The sequence below is a fragment of the Monomorium pharaonis genome, chromosome 4 (genome assembly GCF_013373865.1).
Source record: "Monomorium pharaonis isolate MP-MQ-018 chromosome 4, ASM1337386v2, whole genome shotgun sequence".
Taxonomy (NCBI): domain Eukaryota; kingdom Metazoa; phylum Arthropoda; class Insecta; order Hymenoptera; family Formicidae; genus Monomorium; species Monomorium pharaonis.
In genome coordinates this window covers 24744653-24761475 of record NC_050470.1, presented here as the reverse complement: position 1 = coordinate 24761475, position 16823 = coordinate 24744653, and the positions used below count along the sequence as shown (strand labels likewise).

General features: G+C 42.7%; 1 protein-coding gene across 2 annotated transcripts; it reads left to right on the top strand.

Annotated features, from left to right (window-relative positions):
• Positions 1 to 58: 58 nt before the first annotated feature.
• LOC105830885 (F-box only protein 33) lies at positions 59 to 14547 on the top strand. 2 transcript variants are annotated; one of them, XM_036286430.1, is made up of 8 exons: positions 59 to 1387; positions 1556 to 1875; positions 2582 to 2676; positions 2751 to 2942; positions 3018 to 3422; positions 3541 to 3789; positions 3867 to 4056; positions 4200 to 14547. In XM_036286430.1, exons 1-8 carry the CDS (start codon positions 1372 to 1374, stop codon positions 4329 to 4331), a joined length of 1599 nt encoding a protein of 532 aa, XP_036142323.1. In that variant the 5' UTR covers positions 59 to 1371; the 3' UTR covers positions 4332 to 14547. The 2 variants fall into 2 exon arrangements, with proteins under 2 accessions (XP_036142323.1, XP_036142321.1); XM_036286428.1 differs by having other exon boundaries at positions 59 to 1875.
• Positions 14548 to 16823: the final 2276 nt, after the last annotated feature.

The window sequence follows — 16823 nt, the reverse complement described above, 5'->3', positions numbered from 1 at the left end:
GTAATCGGGATAAGATAAAGCTATTTCTTTAGTTAAATATTTATCTAGGTTTTTTTAATATAAATAATGACAAACACTGCTTATCGAATCCTTTTCTTTCTTTTTTACAAACAAACGTACTCGTCCTGATGATCAATAGTTGATCGTATTAGTCGCGTGACCTCATCGGCGGTCGTTTCCGCAGATAAAGTGCTATCGTCAACGATATCTCATTTTTAACCGAAGTCAGACCTAGCCGTGATAAGCTTCAGATTCTTTGTAAACTTTTCAAAGAACACAGAATTTATAGCTCGAGAAATATGATAAACGAAATGGTTTAATTAATTCTTTTACGTATATCCCAGCTGGACAGTCGTTTAGAGAACATTAAAGAAAACTTTCGCGCATGGAATCTTCAAATTTTCGTAGATTATGATTATGATTATTAATGAATGAATCGACTTCCGCGTCACGCACGCATGACTTCCTTATTATTGTTTCCTACTCATAAAGATAAAATATTCCATCGTGACTTCGTAATCCTGATTTTACCAGTTTTCTTGACGAACAACGTGTATCGAATTCTGCGAAAAGTTTTCGGTTTCGAATTTCCTTCTCCGTGTCGTTTACCGCGGTCGTTGTAGATCGTATGACGATGCGCATTTAAATATATTTCGCGCTTGAACAATCGCGCTCTCCGTTCCAAGAATACGCGTTTGCGGAATAACACGTTGACACCCGTGAAATGGACGGCCAATGAAAGCGAGACGATTTTTCGACATGCTGTGCGCGCCGCTTAATTACGAGGCGCGAGATTTCTAATTGTATTTATTTATTTTTCTTACTTTATATACATATTTTTTACTTTCTTTAATCTTGCGGCTTCCATCAAACGGCAGTGAGGGCTGAAATTAATCAAATTCCGATTATCTATTAGAAATATTTTTTCATATATTTATTTTCCTTTTTGACGTTCAGAAATTCTCACACATTCAATAAATATCAAGCATTTCAGTAAATATATTCGCTGCAAAAAAAACCTTTTAGATTCTTCGATCCTTTGTCGTCGACTCGCTTATTTCTCGCGGATGGAAATTGAGAGCTAGTGGACCGATCGAAGCGCGAGCCGACCCTGGCCATCAAGTGTACGACTGTATGTACCAGTATGTACACAACACATCCGTGCGTGCGCGCCTGCCCCGACGCCCCTGACGCGAGAGACGCGAGGAGAGGGCCGTGAGAGTTGGGGTCGAGGGAGCGAGGCGCGGGCTTACGTACGTGGGTCGTGGACGGTGGACGAGCGAAGCGAGTAGTTGGCGTCTGCGGGAAGCAGCGGGAAGTCGTGATCGCGAGTTCGGTGCGTGCACACATCGGCTCGCGGTACGTATATATATGTGTATATACATGCCCGTCTCGGCCACGATCGGCGGCGACGGCGGCGGCGGCAGGTTGAACGGCGCAGCACGGCGACTCTGGCCGATCGGCTGGCTGGACATGATGCGCGCCTGCGACGACACGTCCGAGGTACAATTGGAGAGGTTCAGGGCGGCTATGACGGCGAGCGGCGCCGTCGCCGCCGTCGCCGCGACCGCGTCGGGCGACGGAAACGGGGAGGAGGAGACGGGCACGACGGAGGAGGAAGAGGAGGAGGAGGGGGAGGAGGAGGAGCTGGAGCTGGCGATGTCGAGGAAGTCGTGCGAGGGAGCACAGCTGTCGACGCTGTGCGCGGCGGCGGCGAACAGCTGTTCGTGCTGTTCGTCCTGCTGCAAGCCTGCGTGCCGCACGTCCGAAATGGCGCAAGAGGACCACGGCCCGTCCTGGGACAGACTGCCCGCCGTTATCCTGCAGGAGATATTCTCGTATTTGTCGCACGAGACCAGAATAACAGCCTCCCAGGTATACGCCAAAGGAATGTGAGAAAGTGAGAGAGAGAGAGAGAGAGAGAGAGAGAGAGAGAACGCATAAATGCGTGTGTATGTGTGTCTTGCCTCTTGTTTTCCTTATCTTCACGATCGTTCGCGTTGTAAACTGACTTGACATTGTGCGGCCGATAAAGCCGTCTGTCGTGTTAATCGCAAGAAAGTTTCTTTTGCGACGAAATGTATGTTAATGAGAATCCGCTCTCTTTCTTTCTTTCCCCTTCTTTCGTCTGACATATGCATGATCAACCGTTATTTGCATGAGTAAAAATTTGATTTACGAATGTATCGTATACATGTATGTGAGGGGAGGGGAGTTGCTACTTTGTACATTCTCTTTCCTGCATTGTTGTATCGAGCGACAAAACAACGGGTATGCTGAAGTGCCAGCGATCATTTACAGTAATAAATTAGTTATCATGTTAATGCACATGCGATAGAGATTAGATCCTTAATGATACAAAAAATTACAAAATTGATAAACGTGATTTAATCTTTGTAAACAATATTTTATGCACTCATAATAAAAATTAACTATCATTGGACATCTTATGTGCAATTTCTCATTAATAATCATTTAAATTTAAATGTAAATGTTATTTACATGAATATGACTAGGGATTTATTAACATTTATGCTTGATTGACACAAGATTTGTTTAACTTGTTATTCAATTTCTGTAGGTGTGCAAAAATTGGAGAAGCACCTTATTCCACCCAAACTTTTGGAAAAAAATTACTTTTGTGTTCAGAGATGAGGACAGTGTTTCGTGGGTCCGGTTCGTAAATCTAGCTACTTATTCATTTATTAACCGACTCATTGCAAGTATTGCACATAGCATATCTGTTGTAGATTCTTGACAAATCGTTTTGCTCTGAGTGTACATGAAGCTACAATCCGATGGGATAAGCCTAGATACATCAACTGCATAGGTGAAACAAACAGGCTCTTGAAGAAATTAGGTCGCAATAGACAACTGAAAAAATTGTTCTTGGAATTCAATAGCAACACCTTCGATTGTCTTTTCGACAACGAAGATGACAGGTAAATTGATCTTATCTAGTGTACAACTCAGCTTTTTTCCATTACGTACATACAACAGTTGGATCGCGTTTGTAGTTTCAGTAATTACAAAAGTTCCACATCAATAGTGAAATCCTTGGTAAATATTACTGAGACCTCCAATTGCCTGGAGACCCTAAGTCTGGGATGTAGGGAAGTGCTGGATTTGTCGACGATTCTGGAACCCCTCCGTCTTCATCACTCCAAACATCTAACACATCTCAGTCTGGCATCCATCAAGGACGATCCCGATTATTACGACTTCTACATGTTTGATAACTCTATTTTTAATTCATTTATCAGATTGTCTATCTTAACTCTGGATTATGAGTATGTTAGTGATACTTTGTTGGAAGCATTAGATAGTGGATGTATGCAGAGACTTGTGATTCATATACATGGCTGGAGAGAGGATTACTCGAGCACGACGAATTTGGCCTGGCAAATGTTTGTTCAGAAAAAGTGAGTTTAGTGATTGTTATGCTAATCATACTGGAAATTATTTTCATTGTTGGGAAAAATGGTCTTGTTTCCCTCCGCAAGGGGAGATTTGTGTAACTATGTATTTAATTATTTGCAGTCCACAGTGTGAGTTGAGGCTCAATCTTATACATTCTTATGCCGGCGTTATGGTTTTGGACACCCATATATTTTGTCCTGCTATGCCATTGACACACTTGCAAGTTTTGTTCTGCGAAAATGTCAATATCGCAGCACTGCATCAATTATCAATGTGGTATTCGCAAACACTGAAATCGTTGACGTGGATAGATTCGATAGATCGCAAGCAGTGCATACCATCTACGTATGATCGAAATGATCCAAATAGGTAAGGAAATTCTTTATACTTTGACTTGATACATTCCCTTCTGACAAGAGTACAATCTATATGTAATTCCATTACAGTCCAGACTCTTTGGTGTTGGTGGCATGGAAGTGTACTAAACTTGTCAAGATGATGTTTCTGGGTCATAAATATTACCAAGAAAATCTGTTGGCCATTGCACGTCTCAGAGGCAGCACTCTTAAATCGTTGGTATTCGCAGAATGCGATATTACAGCTGAATTTTGGTCCGAGGCTGAAAACATCAGACGTGTGAGTATTCATTTTGACAAATATATTTTTTTATAAAAAGTAGCTCCTAGACAATCAATAATATTGTATAATGATATCGATTATCTAATCTTTTAACTGTGAAATTGAGAGATTTTTTAAATATGAATTGTTCCAATATCTAGGAAATTCAAGATATAATGGGTCCACATTGGAGGCTGTTGAGAAATATAGATCTACCACCGGTGATACGAGATCCTTTCAAAGGCGACAGCAGAGAAGTGATTATGCCGTTGGTTCTCAGTGATCAAAACTAATTTTCGAAGCCAAGGAAAATCTCTCCAGTATGATCATCTAAAAACCAACTCTCTGGGCCACATCAACATTCTCAGAAGTAATGTTATCAAATTATATCTTTTATTCTTCTACAAGATTTTTTTAACGAGGATGAAACATCGAACAGCGAAATGTACGCACCATGTAAATCCGAAATCTCGTTGTCAATAGCGTTATCGTTTTCCAAGTTGGGAATTCTGGGTGCGTTATGTGAGAGATACAAAGAGATAAACGCACACACACACATATATACACACACACGTAACTTTCTCCTCGTTTACAATACTTCTGTCAGTTATATGAATGTGATAAAATTGTAGTTAAATTAGAGAGAGAGAGAGATCTACTTTCGACTTGTTGATATATTTGAATGCAAATTACAACATATTTACAAACAATGAGACGATCTCTTCAACCAAGGGACGATTTCTCTCAAGTGATTTATATGCACTATAGTTTTCTTCTTATGGAAAACCATGAGTCGCGCTTTGATGTTGACAAAGTGATGCTAGGAGTGTGATCACAAACGTATATTATCGCATTAAGATGTGCTAATATATATATATACATATAGTCTCTCTCGCCTATATTAAGTCGATATTGCCAGAAGAAGCCAGAGTACATTTTATATAACTACAATTATTATTCTGGTCAAAGAGAGCGGCAACCTAGAACGGCGTAGCTAAGCAACAAGATTGCAATGTAGGAAGACTGTGAATCTTACAAGAGGTAATAACGCCAAGCGCAGCGGAGCTGGATAGAAGAATACGAATGATTTATTCAGCAAAAGAAGAGAAAGCGTATAACATATGAGAGAGAGAAAGAAAAAGATAGGGAGATTCGGATCTCGTGATCTTCCATCAATGGAAAGAATAACAAAATTCCAAACGTATGTAAGTAGAAAATACGTTTAACAACATATTTTTCCAATTCTCTGGGAAGTTTAGGTGACAGCTAGCGCCAAGAGCACGACGTGCGAGAGTAAATATCTAGTAAGACTTCGCGAAGAGTTCACGAAGTCACAATACAGCGATCCGAAAGAGAGCACGAAGTCAATACAGCGATCCGAGGTTATTTTTAATACCAAGACCAATCGGACGCTTTTGTACAAATGTTAACGTAGCGCGCACACCGGAAAAGAGCGCACGCGGTCCGCTCGATAAAGTACGTGGAGCGAAAAAGCGAAACGAGTGAAAAAGTATCGCTCGGTATTTATCCATACCAGCCTGTCCATGTATAACTTTCGACAGGGTGATAACGCGTAGTAATCGAACGAGTAATATAGTATAACCGTCTACACTCATCGTGCTCTTAGCGACCGCTGATGACGAACACACGAATATAAGTATATCTGTAAAATCGGAGTTATTAACCGCTAATCGTATATGTATGTATATGTATGTATAACTGTATTATCTGTCGAACTTTAAACACGTCAACACATTCGGACGCAGCGCGCATCTATTTCTGTCGTGCGATTAACAATGACGATTTTGAGAGCGTGTTTAAAAGAGAGAAAAGAAGCGCGAGAGAGGAAAAGAGCGAGAGTGAGAGAGAGAGAGTTATTCGTAACAAAGATAAAATACCAAAATGCAACCGCGTGCGTATATGCCGATAAACACACAACACACACACACACACACACACACACACACACACACACACACACACACAGAGTTTACAATTCCGAGAGGTTGTTTACTTTTTTCGAGCCCTTGTATAATTATATTACATTAACGTGTATATCGTAACTATGGTAGTCACACATGTATTAATATTGGTTTTTTATATGTGTGTTTCTGTACATACATCTCTCCATGCGTTCGAGATACACTGGATACACGCGCGAACAACGCGGAATTGCGTGTGCGGAATATAAATATATATATATATATATATATATATATATACACACGAGCAAGAGAGAAAAAATAGCGAGAAAGGAGAGATGGAAGAAAGCACAAAAGAAGAAAGAATGTGGAGGAGATAAAAAGTGCGAGTAATATGATGCGAAAGGAGGAAAGAAAGCGTTTTTTCTTTTCGACGTACGACCACAGCTGTTATACAAGATGAACGGGCCTTAATATGTACCTGAGTCGCGGGTAAGGGTAAACTCGCTGAGAAATCTGTCACGCGACATCCACCATAGAGAGATAACCAGATTAAAACCACCTTATAGCGGTTGCTGTCCTCGCAAACGTGCGGCGGGCGTATGTGCACACGCGGCCCACGTTCGCCAGGACCACGCGGCCACAAAACTTAAGGTATATCACGCTCGTGCCCTTTCATTTCGTATTCCGCGCGTGTATATTTTTACATCAGGCGTGAGAAAGGGAGGAGAAAAAGCGTAACTAGACAGTTTCCAAGGGAGTCGAAACGCGGACGTTGATCGAATAGCTAACGCGTGTCCGCTGACCGCCGATACCACGCGGACGGAATAAAGACTTTACGAGGTAATTTTACGTTTCTTCTCGTTTTTCTTTCAAACAACAAACGGAAATTCCGCGTGAAGAAGAAAAAGAAAAAAAAACAAAAGTAAAAACTATATTCGGGGACGCGGTGTCCAGCGTGTGAGTGTGACAAACGAGCGAGAGAGAGAGAGAGAGAGAGAGAGAGAGAGAGAGAGAGAGAGAGAGAGAAAGCGAGAGCGAGAGAATGAGAGCAAAAACCATGCGACAATTACGCGAGAGCAAGTTTAATAGCGTGCGATAATAGAGGAAAAACCAAGAGAAAAATTATTCGAGAGCGCGGAGCGAGATGATAAGCGTTCGAATGTAATAACGGATATCCGCGAATCGTAGAAACAAATCAAGTGATATGATAGTACCATCTCTCTGCGAGTCCTCTGTAATAAAGTAATATCGTGTGTGTAGAGAAAGGCGGTCGTGCAGCCGCTCGGCACGCGGGCACAACGCAACTATGTAACCACGTGTCGCTAGCGTGATAACGAAACAAAACCACAAGCATAAGACTGAACCTGCCGAAAGAGGTGTACACACAACAAAAAAGTCGAGCGGGCTGCACGTTGCCGCCATCGCCGCCGCCGCCGCACGTTGCCATATTCATAAGAGGAGGCAGGACGGAAAGCACATCCGGTTGAAAAAAAAAAAAAAAGATAAAATTGTCATGTGTTCGAACACACTGTCTTTCCTCACGGTATTCTTCGCCGCGCCTGAGAGACACGCGGCTATCCTTCCACGTTGCTTTCCACCTCGCCGTTGCGATCGAGCGAACGCGAACGTTAATTTATGAATATGCGCGTCGCGAAAGCGAAACAAAAAAGGGATGGTGCACACAAGCTAGCGTTTAGATCGGAATAAGCCCTGAGAGAGCTCACTCGACACGGCGGTTCTCGTAGAAGCCGATATTATAAGCTAAACCCTTAAAGCAGCCTGCCAAGAATCAAAATACTGTAAAATATCAAACGAACGCTAGCCAGTACAGAATGCTAAGATCTATTTTTTAAGAAGCGAATGTATATTTTTGTACTAAGGCAGGCCTTAGCGTGTGATCGTGTCTTCTTGCGCATAAGTGGCTAGGCGAGAGCTGTAATTGTAACACATGTGGGCTACACAAGCGGAGAAAGAGAGAGAGAGAGAGAGAGAAATCAACATGGAAAATGTATATCGAAAGCGTAATCGTGCGAACAGTGTGCGAACAGCACGGGGAGAACACGACACAAAGATCCCCAATAGATTGTTGTACCGAGTGAGCTGTAGGCATAGCCAGGGCGTTATAAAACCGAGAATAAAACATCTGTGATAAAGTAGAAAATCTAACGTGTTCGAGGGTGGATGAAGATCGAAGGCGAGTGTCGGTAGAGAGTAAGCAGACAAAAATCAAGAAAGAAAGAGAGAGGGCTGTGGAGGACCGGAAATTCACGCGCGGGCGTTGAAAACTTGTCTAAATCAGCGCAAGATCAGCGAAACTCAAAATGGGGCCGGTGCGACCCCCGGCGCTCCGGGGAAGAGAGAGTTCGTCGTGAATAATCATGATTGGCAGATCGAAGGAGAAGAGCGCGAATAGTGAAAGAGTAACTGTCTTTCGACGAGATAGCCCGGTCTAACTAGTAGACGACGACGACGACAACGACTCGACCAGCTCGATCGCGCGCTTTACACGTGGGTTTGCAACGCACGTTTATTTTTCTATTTTCTTTTTCTCCTCGGCCAGAGAGCCGGAGCGATCAGGCGTGCGCGCGTCCCGCAGAGGATCCGTGGTACACCACACACACACACACACACACATACACACTCACCGGAAGTCTGGTATACAGCGTAGTAGTATATACTTCCGCACCTCGTCACGTTTAACGGCGGGTGTCACGGCTCTAAAGCGGTACCACGGTGCCAAGCGCGGCTTGGAGTTTTCTTGTTGTTCCGTCTACGACATTCCACGGTGAGAAGCGAGGACACGCGCGACCGCTCCGCCGACTTCTCATCGACGAACAACGTTTGGTCCTCTCGACTCACTCCGGGAGTCCTTAGATAATCCTTTTAGCTGCTACAACGTTCCTCCTCCAATTAAGGTCCGCCGCTGACGGCGAGGCGCGCGCATTTAGGTAAATTATAATAAGGAACGAGAGCGTGAGAAAGGGAGAGGGAGGGAGAAAAAAAACGTTAAGTTATCGTCGACTGAAAGCGAGATCGCACAAGATTATCGAGGGTACAGCAGCCGGAGTATATGTATATGTAATGTATATAGTTTTGATTTTGACACGGACACGCGACATGTAGACGCATTTTGTTGAAACCCGCGCGAACGAAGAAACGAAGTCGCCGTCGGGTCGGCGGCCACGAGTAATATTTATAAGTTCCTAAGAAAAAAAAACCACACCTTACACGGTTTATAAGCGATAGAAGAACGAAGAGAGGGCCGGCACACACACGAATACACACGCGCCCTTGTGCACGAACAAGAAAGAGAGTATTCAGTTTCGACGTAGATTTGTTCATTCATTCGTTCGTTCGTTCATTCGTTTGTTGTTTCGTTTTGTTTACGGCGCTTTCCAATACTTTCGGACGCGGCACGTGTAACGTCGTCATAATTTAATAACGAAGTACGAGTACACGTAATCCATTCCAAGTTTTTCACAGGAATGTAGTGTGATGTAAGGTGACGCGAGGAAGAAAATCGGACAGGCGATACGATTCGTCTCGTCGAGCGAAATCAGATTCAGGAGAGGCCGAAATTACGTATTGCGTAGCTTCGATCGGGAGCGGATGATTATTTCAGCCTATTCGATAGACCGTTAATCCTTAAGTCGATCAAACGACGATCTTATTGATTCTAAGGGGAGGCACGAACTAATAGCGTTAGCTGTGCCTGTATGAGTTACCTGTAGATCGTTTCCGGTGTCGACCGATCCTATTATCTGAGAATTCGACTGGCGTTATATTTTCCGAAAAAAAAAAAACGCACGTACGTTTCCGATTGACTTGTACCTGCGACGTCGCGACATCAGCGATCTGTTCGTAACGAAGTAATCCTTGCCCATCGGGAACGGTAGAATCGCCGGACACGCGCATTCCTCTATCGATATCACACACGTAAGAGTACACAAACAAAAGTGTTAGATTGTAAGCAACGAGCTGTGTAAGAGCGAGAACGAAAGTCCGTCGTAACCGTCGCGCGATCAAGCCTGAAGATTTTCCCCCGAAATCTTTCACGAGGGGCTGGCTTTTATGAGTCTGCGTATGTATGTATGTATTTTGTCGCTGTAATAATTCGTTTCGTAGATACGAACGGATCTTACACAATGTCCTAGTAGTCTAGCGTGCGCGAGTAATGCCATCGAGCATGTGGGGGATGGTCATTCGAATGCACATCCGTCCCGAACGCGCGGGACTTTTTAACTCTCTATTGGCCGAGTCTCTTCCCGGAGGTTTCAGCGGGAGGGGTACGTAGCAACAATGAGTTAAAATTAATCTGTACTATTGAAGACGCATAGATTGTTAAGTACAGTTTGTAACTTTTTGAATTATTGACTGAGAAAGAGGAAGATAATGTAACCACATGCAACAATGTATGCCGCGTGGCAATAGAGAGTTAAATCGAAAAGAAAGCGTAGCGTATAATGGTGAATGATCCAGAGCATCGAAGCACTTATGCCACGCTTATCGTTTGCGAGCCCTGGTTGCGTGATCGACGAGAGAAGAACGCGCGCGAAAGAGGATGATCTCTCGCGTGTTATTTGTCTGAAACTAAACCGAGCGAGAGCGACGCTAAAAGATGTTGTACGACGACAATCCTCGTTAGATGGGGATTCTTGAGCGCTTGCCTGCGATGCAAATTGAAACTCCGAAAAACGTGCTAAAGTCGATTCTTGACGATAATTAATGCAATTTCCAAGCGTATAATCCAGATTTGAGAGCATTCTAAGATGAAAAAGGCATTCGGGGCATTGTGCAGTACAGATTGGCGTTAAAATACATAATACTGTCGGGTATGAAAAATTTGGTTTATCGGTTTGGGAATTTTTCAGTGAGAATTCCGTTTAGCACGGGAATGTCAGTTTTAGCTTCTCAGCACGAGGAGCGTCGGAGAAACCCTTTAGTACCCAAATGACGCTACCGCAGAGTCTCGTCGAGTTCAACCGGCGATGTATAATCACAGGTCGTAGGGTACAAATGATATTCGTCACTTTTGTAATTCTGTCATTGTCGATAGAAACTGTTCTTAATCGGTTTAAGATCTCAATGTTTAAAAGTGGCACTTTCGGTTGCTAATTAAACGGTTGAATGAGAACGGGACTCTGTTGAGCGTAACAGAAGCAATCGGAGGGGGGGGGGGGGGAAGAGCGCTCGTTGCTTTTGCGAATGTCGTTCCCCATCGGGCGGAACAGACGTTTGAAACGACGCGAAATCATGGCGACGCGGCCAAGCGGACCAAGATACATATACCTGTAATTACTTCTCGTCGACTCCGTAGCATTTAGTTTCGTTATAAGTATTAGCATCGTCGGCAGTTGAAATGCCGATTGTACAACATTGTGATGAGGAATTGCGCGCGAAAGTCCACGCGCTCGCACTCCGTGACGGTGACGGCGTGCTCGCCGCGATTTGGCGTCGCTTTCACATTTTTCCTCTGTCTGTAAGAGCGCGGCGCTTCGTCGATGCGCCTCGACATGTTATTCGTTACACATGGCGTCGTGTTGATTGCAACCAACGCCCAACCAAAAAGAAAAGAAAAAGATTTGCGATCGGTGCTAATTTTAATCGACGTGCTGTCAAACGTGAACGTGTTGCGCCACACGTCTCTCGTGTACACATGATACAACGCGTTGCATGTGCAGATGTAATACGGAATATAGTCGAGGAAAGGGAATTGTATTACGTGGAGAGGGGGACTTTTGAGTCTTGGAAACGTTCTGGCAGCCGACTTTTCCCCCTGGCGACGTAATCGACGAGACATTGCCTCCGCCGCGAGTAAATCTTTCTCGCGGATCAGCTCGCCAATCGTCGCCGAAGGAAAAATCGTCTCCAGGTTCCTTCGTGGACGGCATAATCGTCTCAGTATATCGATACACTTTCCTTCGGACAGCCTGCGACATAAGCAAACGACGGGTTGTCCTTCTTACTCCGAGGACAGATATCGTTTCGACGCAATTTTACTGTCTACTAAGGAGACGGGTTTGTAGGGCGTGTGAAAAAAATCTCTCGCGCGCCGGACCCGGTTCCTTTTCCGCGTGCTGTCGATGTTTCGCGAGACCGAATGGAATCGTCATCGAATCTCAGCACTGAAGTCTCACTCGTTGTTGCTTGTGATGTCGGACCGTCAGTCCGAACGAACCAACCGCGCTATATATTTTTCTCTGCCAATGTAATTGCGTCATACACTATATCGAATAATCGTCTCACTTAGCGAGATTAACGAATTGTAAGATGTATATGTATGTACGTTGCGTGTTCGTCTATTCTATGCGTATTATATCGTGTGCATGAGCGCGCCGACGAGGGAGGCTTCGCGATCGTAGATTATTAATAATCGCGCGGCTTAATTCGACGACGAGGAAGAAATCGCGGGATGGGGTCGCGGATTGATTTTACGCTGTCCATTTACGCGCTCATTGTTGTAATCTGTTCGAGACTGCCGCCGCGAAACAGCACGGCGGCATTCAAACACACGAAGCTCGTTGTAATCGTGCATTATTTTCTAAGCACTTGTCGATGTTAGTTAGAGCCGCTTCCCGATGCCCTCGACGCGCGTCGAATCGCATTCAGTTGTGAAACGATGAGAATTACGCTGCGGAAATAATTAGAGGATCGCTTTCTCGAAGGGAACGGTAACAACTTTGAATCTTACATCTTATAAATTTCTGCTTAAGAATGAAGTTCTAATTTTTTTTATTGAGATCTTGGAATACCAAGTAAAGCATTCTATATACAAATATGTACTCAGACATATTATTTTTTTGTACTGCAAGTTTTTCTTTAAAATCTAGTCTAATTACTTTGTTAAGTAATAACCGTTGGGAAGTAAAACTTTTACTTTTATCATATATTTTTATAAAAATATATTTATTTTGTTCAACCATGACTTTTGGCACGGACGCCTTACGTTGATTTTGTGAAACATGTATAAACCTGTTATATACAAATTAGTGAATAAGTATTTCTAAGAGAGTTATAACCTTTTGAAAATATAAACCCATTAATGAATCCTGAAGAAAGTTCAACGATTCACAGCAGTTAAAAATATATATATATTTAATATGCTGTTACACTTTTGAGACAAATTATTCTATGAGGAATAATCTTGTTTTGTTTGGATTTTTAATGAATATATTTATGATCTACTTTTAGCTCTTTTAAATAAATTATGGTATTTTCGTTCGTTTAAGAGCAGTGGTCCTTCAATTATTTTTGAGCAGCGTGTAATATTCAATTAGTCGATTTAATGATCGTCGAGACGCTCGTCGTTGCGTTTTAATTTTTTTATGTGCCGTTATGCATTATTAAATTAACAATAATAAATGTACTCCGATAATTCTTTTGAATAAAATTCGATTTAATGCTCTGACAACAGATATCACGACAGATATGACAAATTCATGCAAATCTCTGCTTAGATATATAAGATTTTTACCCGATTTAATTATTTATTATCACCCACAATGATACATTTCCATTCTTTTGTAAATAGAATCTAATTATCTTATATATCAATGGTTTTTCCATTTGACAGACATTTGTTTCTGTAAGTTGGATTTGCGACAAATGGGAATATTAGAACGATAACAAAAATTCGCTCATTTTTGCCTGTAGCTTTCATCGTTAATAGAATAAGAGAAAACTTGAAGGATTTTTTTATCGAACTAATAGTCGTGAAAAAAAATAGTCGCATATCCGTTGTCACTGCGTTAAGTCACCGTTGATACACCGAATGCAGGAGTACGTAGTTGTTAGGAAGGAACAAATGAGAAATGTATTCGACAAATCTTACGTTCTTCTCGTTCCTGAACTGTACGGAACTGCAGCCGAGCTACTACGCGCGGCGCGATGTGATACATTCTATTCTTTTTTTTTTGTTTCCCCTTTTTTTAAATGTATAATCAAATACATCTTTCTCCGAAGTGCTTGCGAATGTGTCTCTCTTGCAGCTTCGTATGTCTATAAATTTCTCGTATTCTACTCGTGCGTATTTCGGTACACACTCTTGACATCCGTAACACGAGTTTTACGCCACGTTCTAGTGCGAGTTTCGTTCTACGGCCAAAAATGCGGAATCTTTCGCCTTCCCGCCATTCCTCCCCACAAGTTAATTTCGAAGCGACATCGCGACGGGATTGTTTCACGTGTACCCGGCGTTTCTTTTACCTCCTCCGGAGTGCACGATCCCGGAATACGGTCGTACCTGCGGACCTGCGGAAGGGCCGAAGCTCGTCATTACAACCCGCGGAACCTGTGTTACGCATCGTAGAGGTCTGTTATTGTAAACTACTTTAATACTACAGATTACCTCCACCATGTTTCCCGCGGACGCGTTATTAGTCCCGGGCGAGCATTTTTACATCGCCAGAACCGTTCTAACGAATCAGTATTCCTTCAACTTCAGAGTCCCGTAGGATTGTGTACCGATCTATCGTTTTTACGTCACTCCTGTAATAATAGAGATCAGATGTTTTTTGGAAATGTGAATCAATTTTTAAAAATGTATGAATCGATAAATAAATAATGCATGGCATAAAGAGCAAAACTCCATTGTCCTTTCACGTTATTTCCATGCGACAATTTCATCTTAGAATATATAACATTACTAACGGAGAATGGTTGATTTTTTTTTTCAAAATAAACTTGTTTGAAAAATCTTTTAATTGTAGTCATACGTATAATAATCGTTTAGAAGTTTTTTTTAAATTACAAAAACAAATAAAAATAGTCGCGTATTAAATCAATAATATTCCTATTATCGAACAATTAATTTTTTAATAATTTTTACAATATTAATCTCGATCGTCCCGCGTAGCGGTTCGATTTGAAGTATGTCGCAAACGCGCGGCTCAATTCTGATTGGCCGTGTGAAGAGTCGTGTCGCACGCTACGCGGCAGACAAGAGAAGAGAAACGGAATTCGCGGAGGTGGGGGTTTGTTTAGACGACTGTCAAACCGTGTAGATGCCGCATCCGGTTAAGTCCGATATTGGGGTTGTTTCTGGTAAGCCCCATAGCTGGCGACACCCGCTGACTTGCGCCAGCAGGGGGTTGCCGGGAAGGAACTCGAAGGATGACCTATTGTCCCTTTCTCCATCTCTCTCCCCCTTGGCTACTTTTTTTCTCCCTTCGTCCTTCCACCCTCCAGTCACTCATTCGAATGGCGTGACACCGCGCCCGAAACGGTACCTGGCGAAATCGTGCCCGCGCAGAAGGGCCGGGGCAAAGGGATGGGGAGGGGGAAGGGACGCAGGCATCAACGGCGGGCGAGGCTGCCATGTTGTATCGCTCTCGTTAATTTTTGCGCAGAGGCGTCGCGATTTTTTTCCCCGGCCGCACGCTCAAGGTTGAGGTGCCCGGGCAGGCCCTCCCCTCTCCCTCTCCCTCTTTTTCTCCCCGTCATTCGTCGATCTCGCGAGTCCACGGCACTTTCCTCTCTCTTCCCGGCTCTTCACCGCGCCTATCTTCACAGCGCCGCGCTCTGCACGAGATGACAGGATCAATTTCGAACGTGCGCTCGCGAAATTGCGAGTTGCCTTCGACATTCAGATTTCACTTCGCAGATTTCCTGTTCGTTGCTCGCAAAACGCGCGCTCATTTAGCTCGCTTTTACGTCGGCGATCAAAAATGGAGCGCTCTCCAGTCTGATTATGATGCATCGATTGAAGTTAGCCGCGAGCCGAATGGTAATTAGCGAGTAATTAGAGCGGCGGAAACTTTCTAAGATTGTTGCGCAATAACGAAACATCGATTCTTCGTCAACAAATGAATTTCATATCTGTTGTAATGTTTTTAGTTGGAAGAAAAAGTAAGGAAGATGCTGAAGTCTAATTGCCGAGAGAGAGAGAGAGAGAGAGAGAAAGATCTTCGTCCACGATGATACTCGCGAGAGATTTGATTAGAATTCCATTCCATCAGGAAATGTTCGTTTCTCGCAAAGAGCTTGTCTTGTTTCAGGTGCTTGTGATTCCGCTGGGGATTATCACAGTTGCTTTTCGAGACATTGTAAAAACCCAATCAGGTTCAAACCTGCTTGCAACGCGCTGGAACCTAGGCACGTTCGCATTCGAGAACATTTTGTACTATTGACTAGCTCTCCGATTAACGGATTAAAGTACGATGATCCAGAAATAGACGTATGGAAATTTTCTTTCGCTAGTATATCAAGTATAAATCACGAAAGTCATATCAAATAATGTCACGAAGATATCATTTGTCATTCGATGAAATTGTAAGGACATCTTTTATGTACTTATGACAAATAAAATTAGGGTGACGATCCTTACGATGTTATTATGAGATTTCCCAAGAAGAACAAAAAAGTTAAAATAATGTCAATTTGATGTCATTGACAAATTTTTATTATTAATGAAATCACAGGTGACTTAAAGATGACGTAAATTTGTCAATATGACATCAAATTGACATCATTTTGACTTTTCCATTTCCTTGGGTCATCAATGTGTTCTGCTTGGGGGACACTCGATAGATCTTATTTTTTAATCCACTACAAATCTAGCATCTTTCTCGACATTTTCCATCCACTCTATGACAAGTGCGATATTTCTTGTCGCATCAAAGATTTACATTTACATGATTAAGGACCTATAGCTAATATTTCCAGATTTTTTCAAACATGCGCAGTAGCACAGTCTTCGGCTGTTCCAGTAGCGTAAACTTTTCATCGAAATAAGTGGTATCATTGAACTCGTGTAAACAACGGGTCAATTTCACCGACTTTGATTAGCTTAAAAAATCGACTTGATTTAATCGATTAAATTTATAAATTGTTAACTGCAAAACTGATCATATTTTGTTTTAT

Coding starts and splice junctions, on each gene's coding strand:
- LOC105830885 (XM_036286428.1), top strand. CDS start 1,372: ATGTGTATATACATGCCCGTCTCGGCCACGATCGGCGGCGACGGCGGC. Junction 2,943..3,017: donor TTCGACAACGAAGATGACAG/GTAAATTGATCT, acceptor TCGCGTTTGTAG/TTTCAGTAATTACAAAAGTT. Junction 3,790..3,866: donor GATCGAAATGATCCAAATAG/GTAAGGAAATTC, acceptor ATTCCATTACAG/TCCAGACTCTTTGGTGTTGG.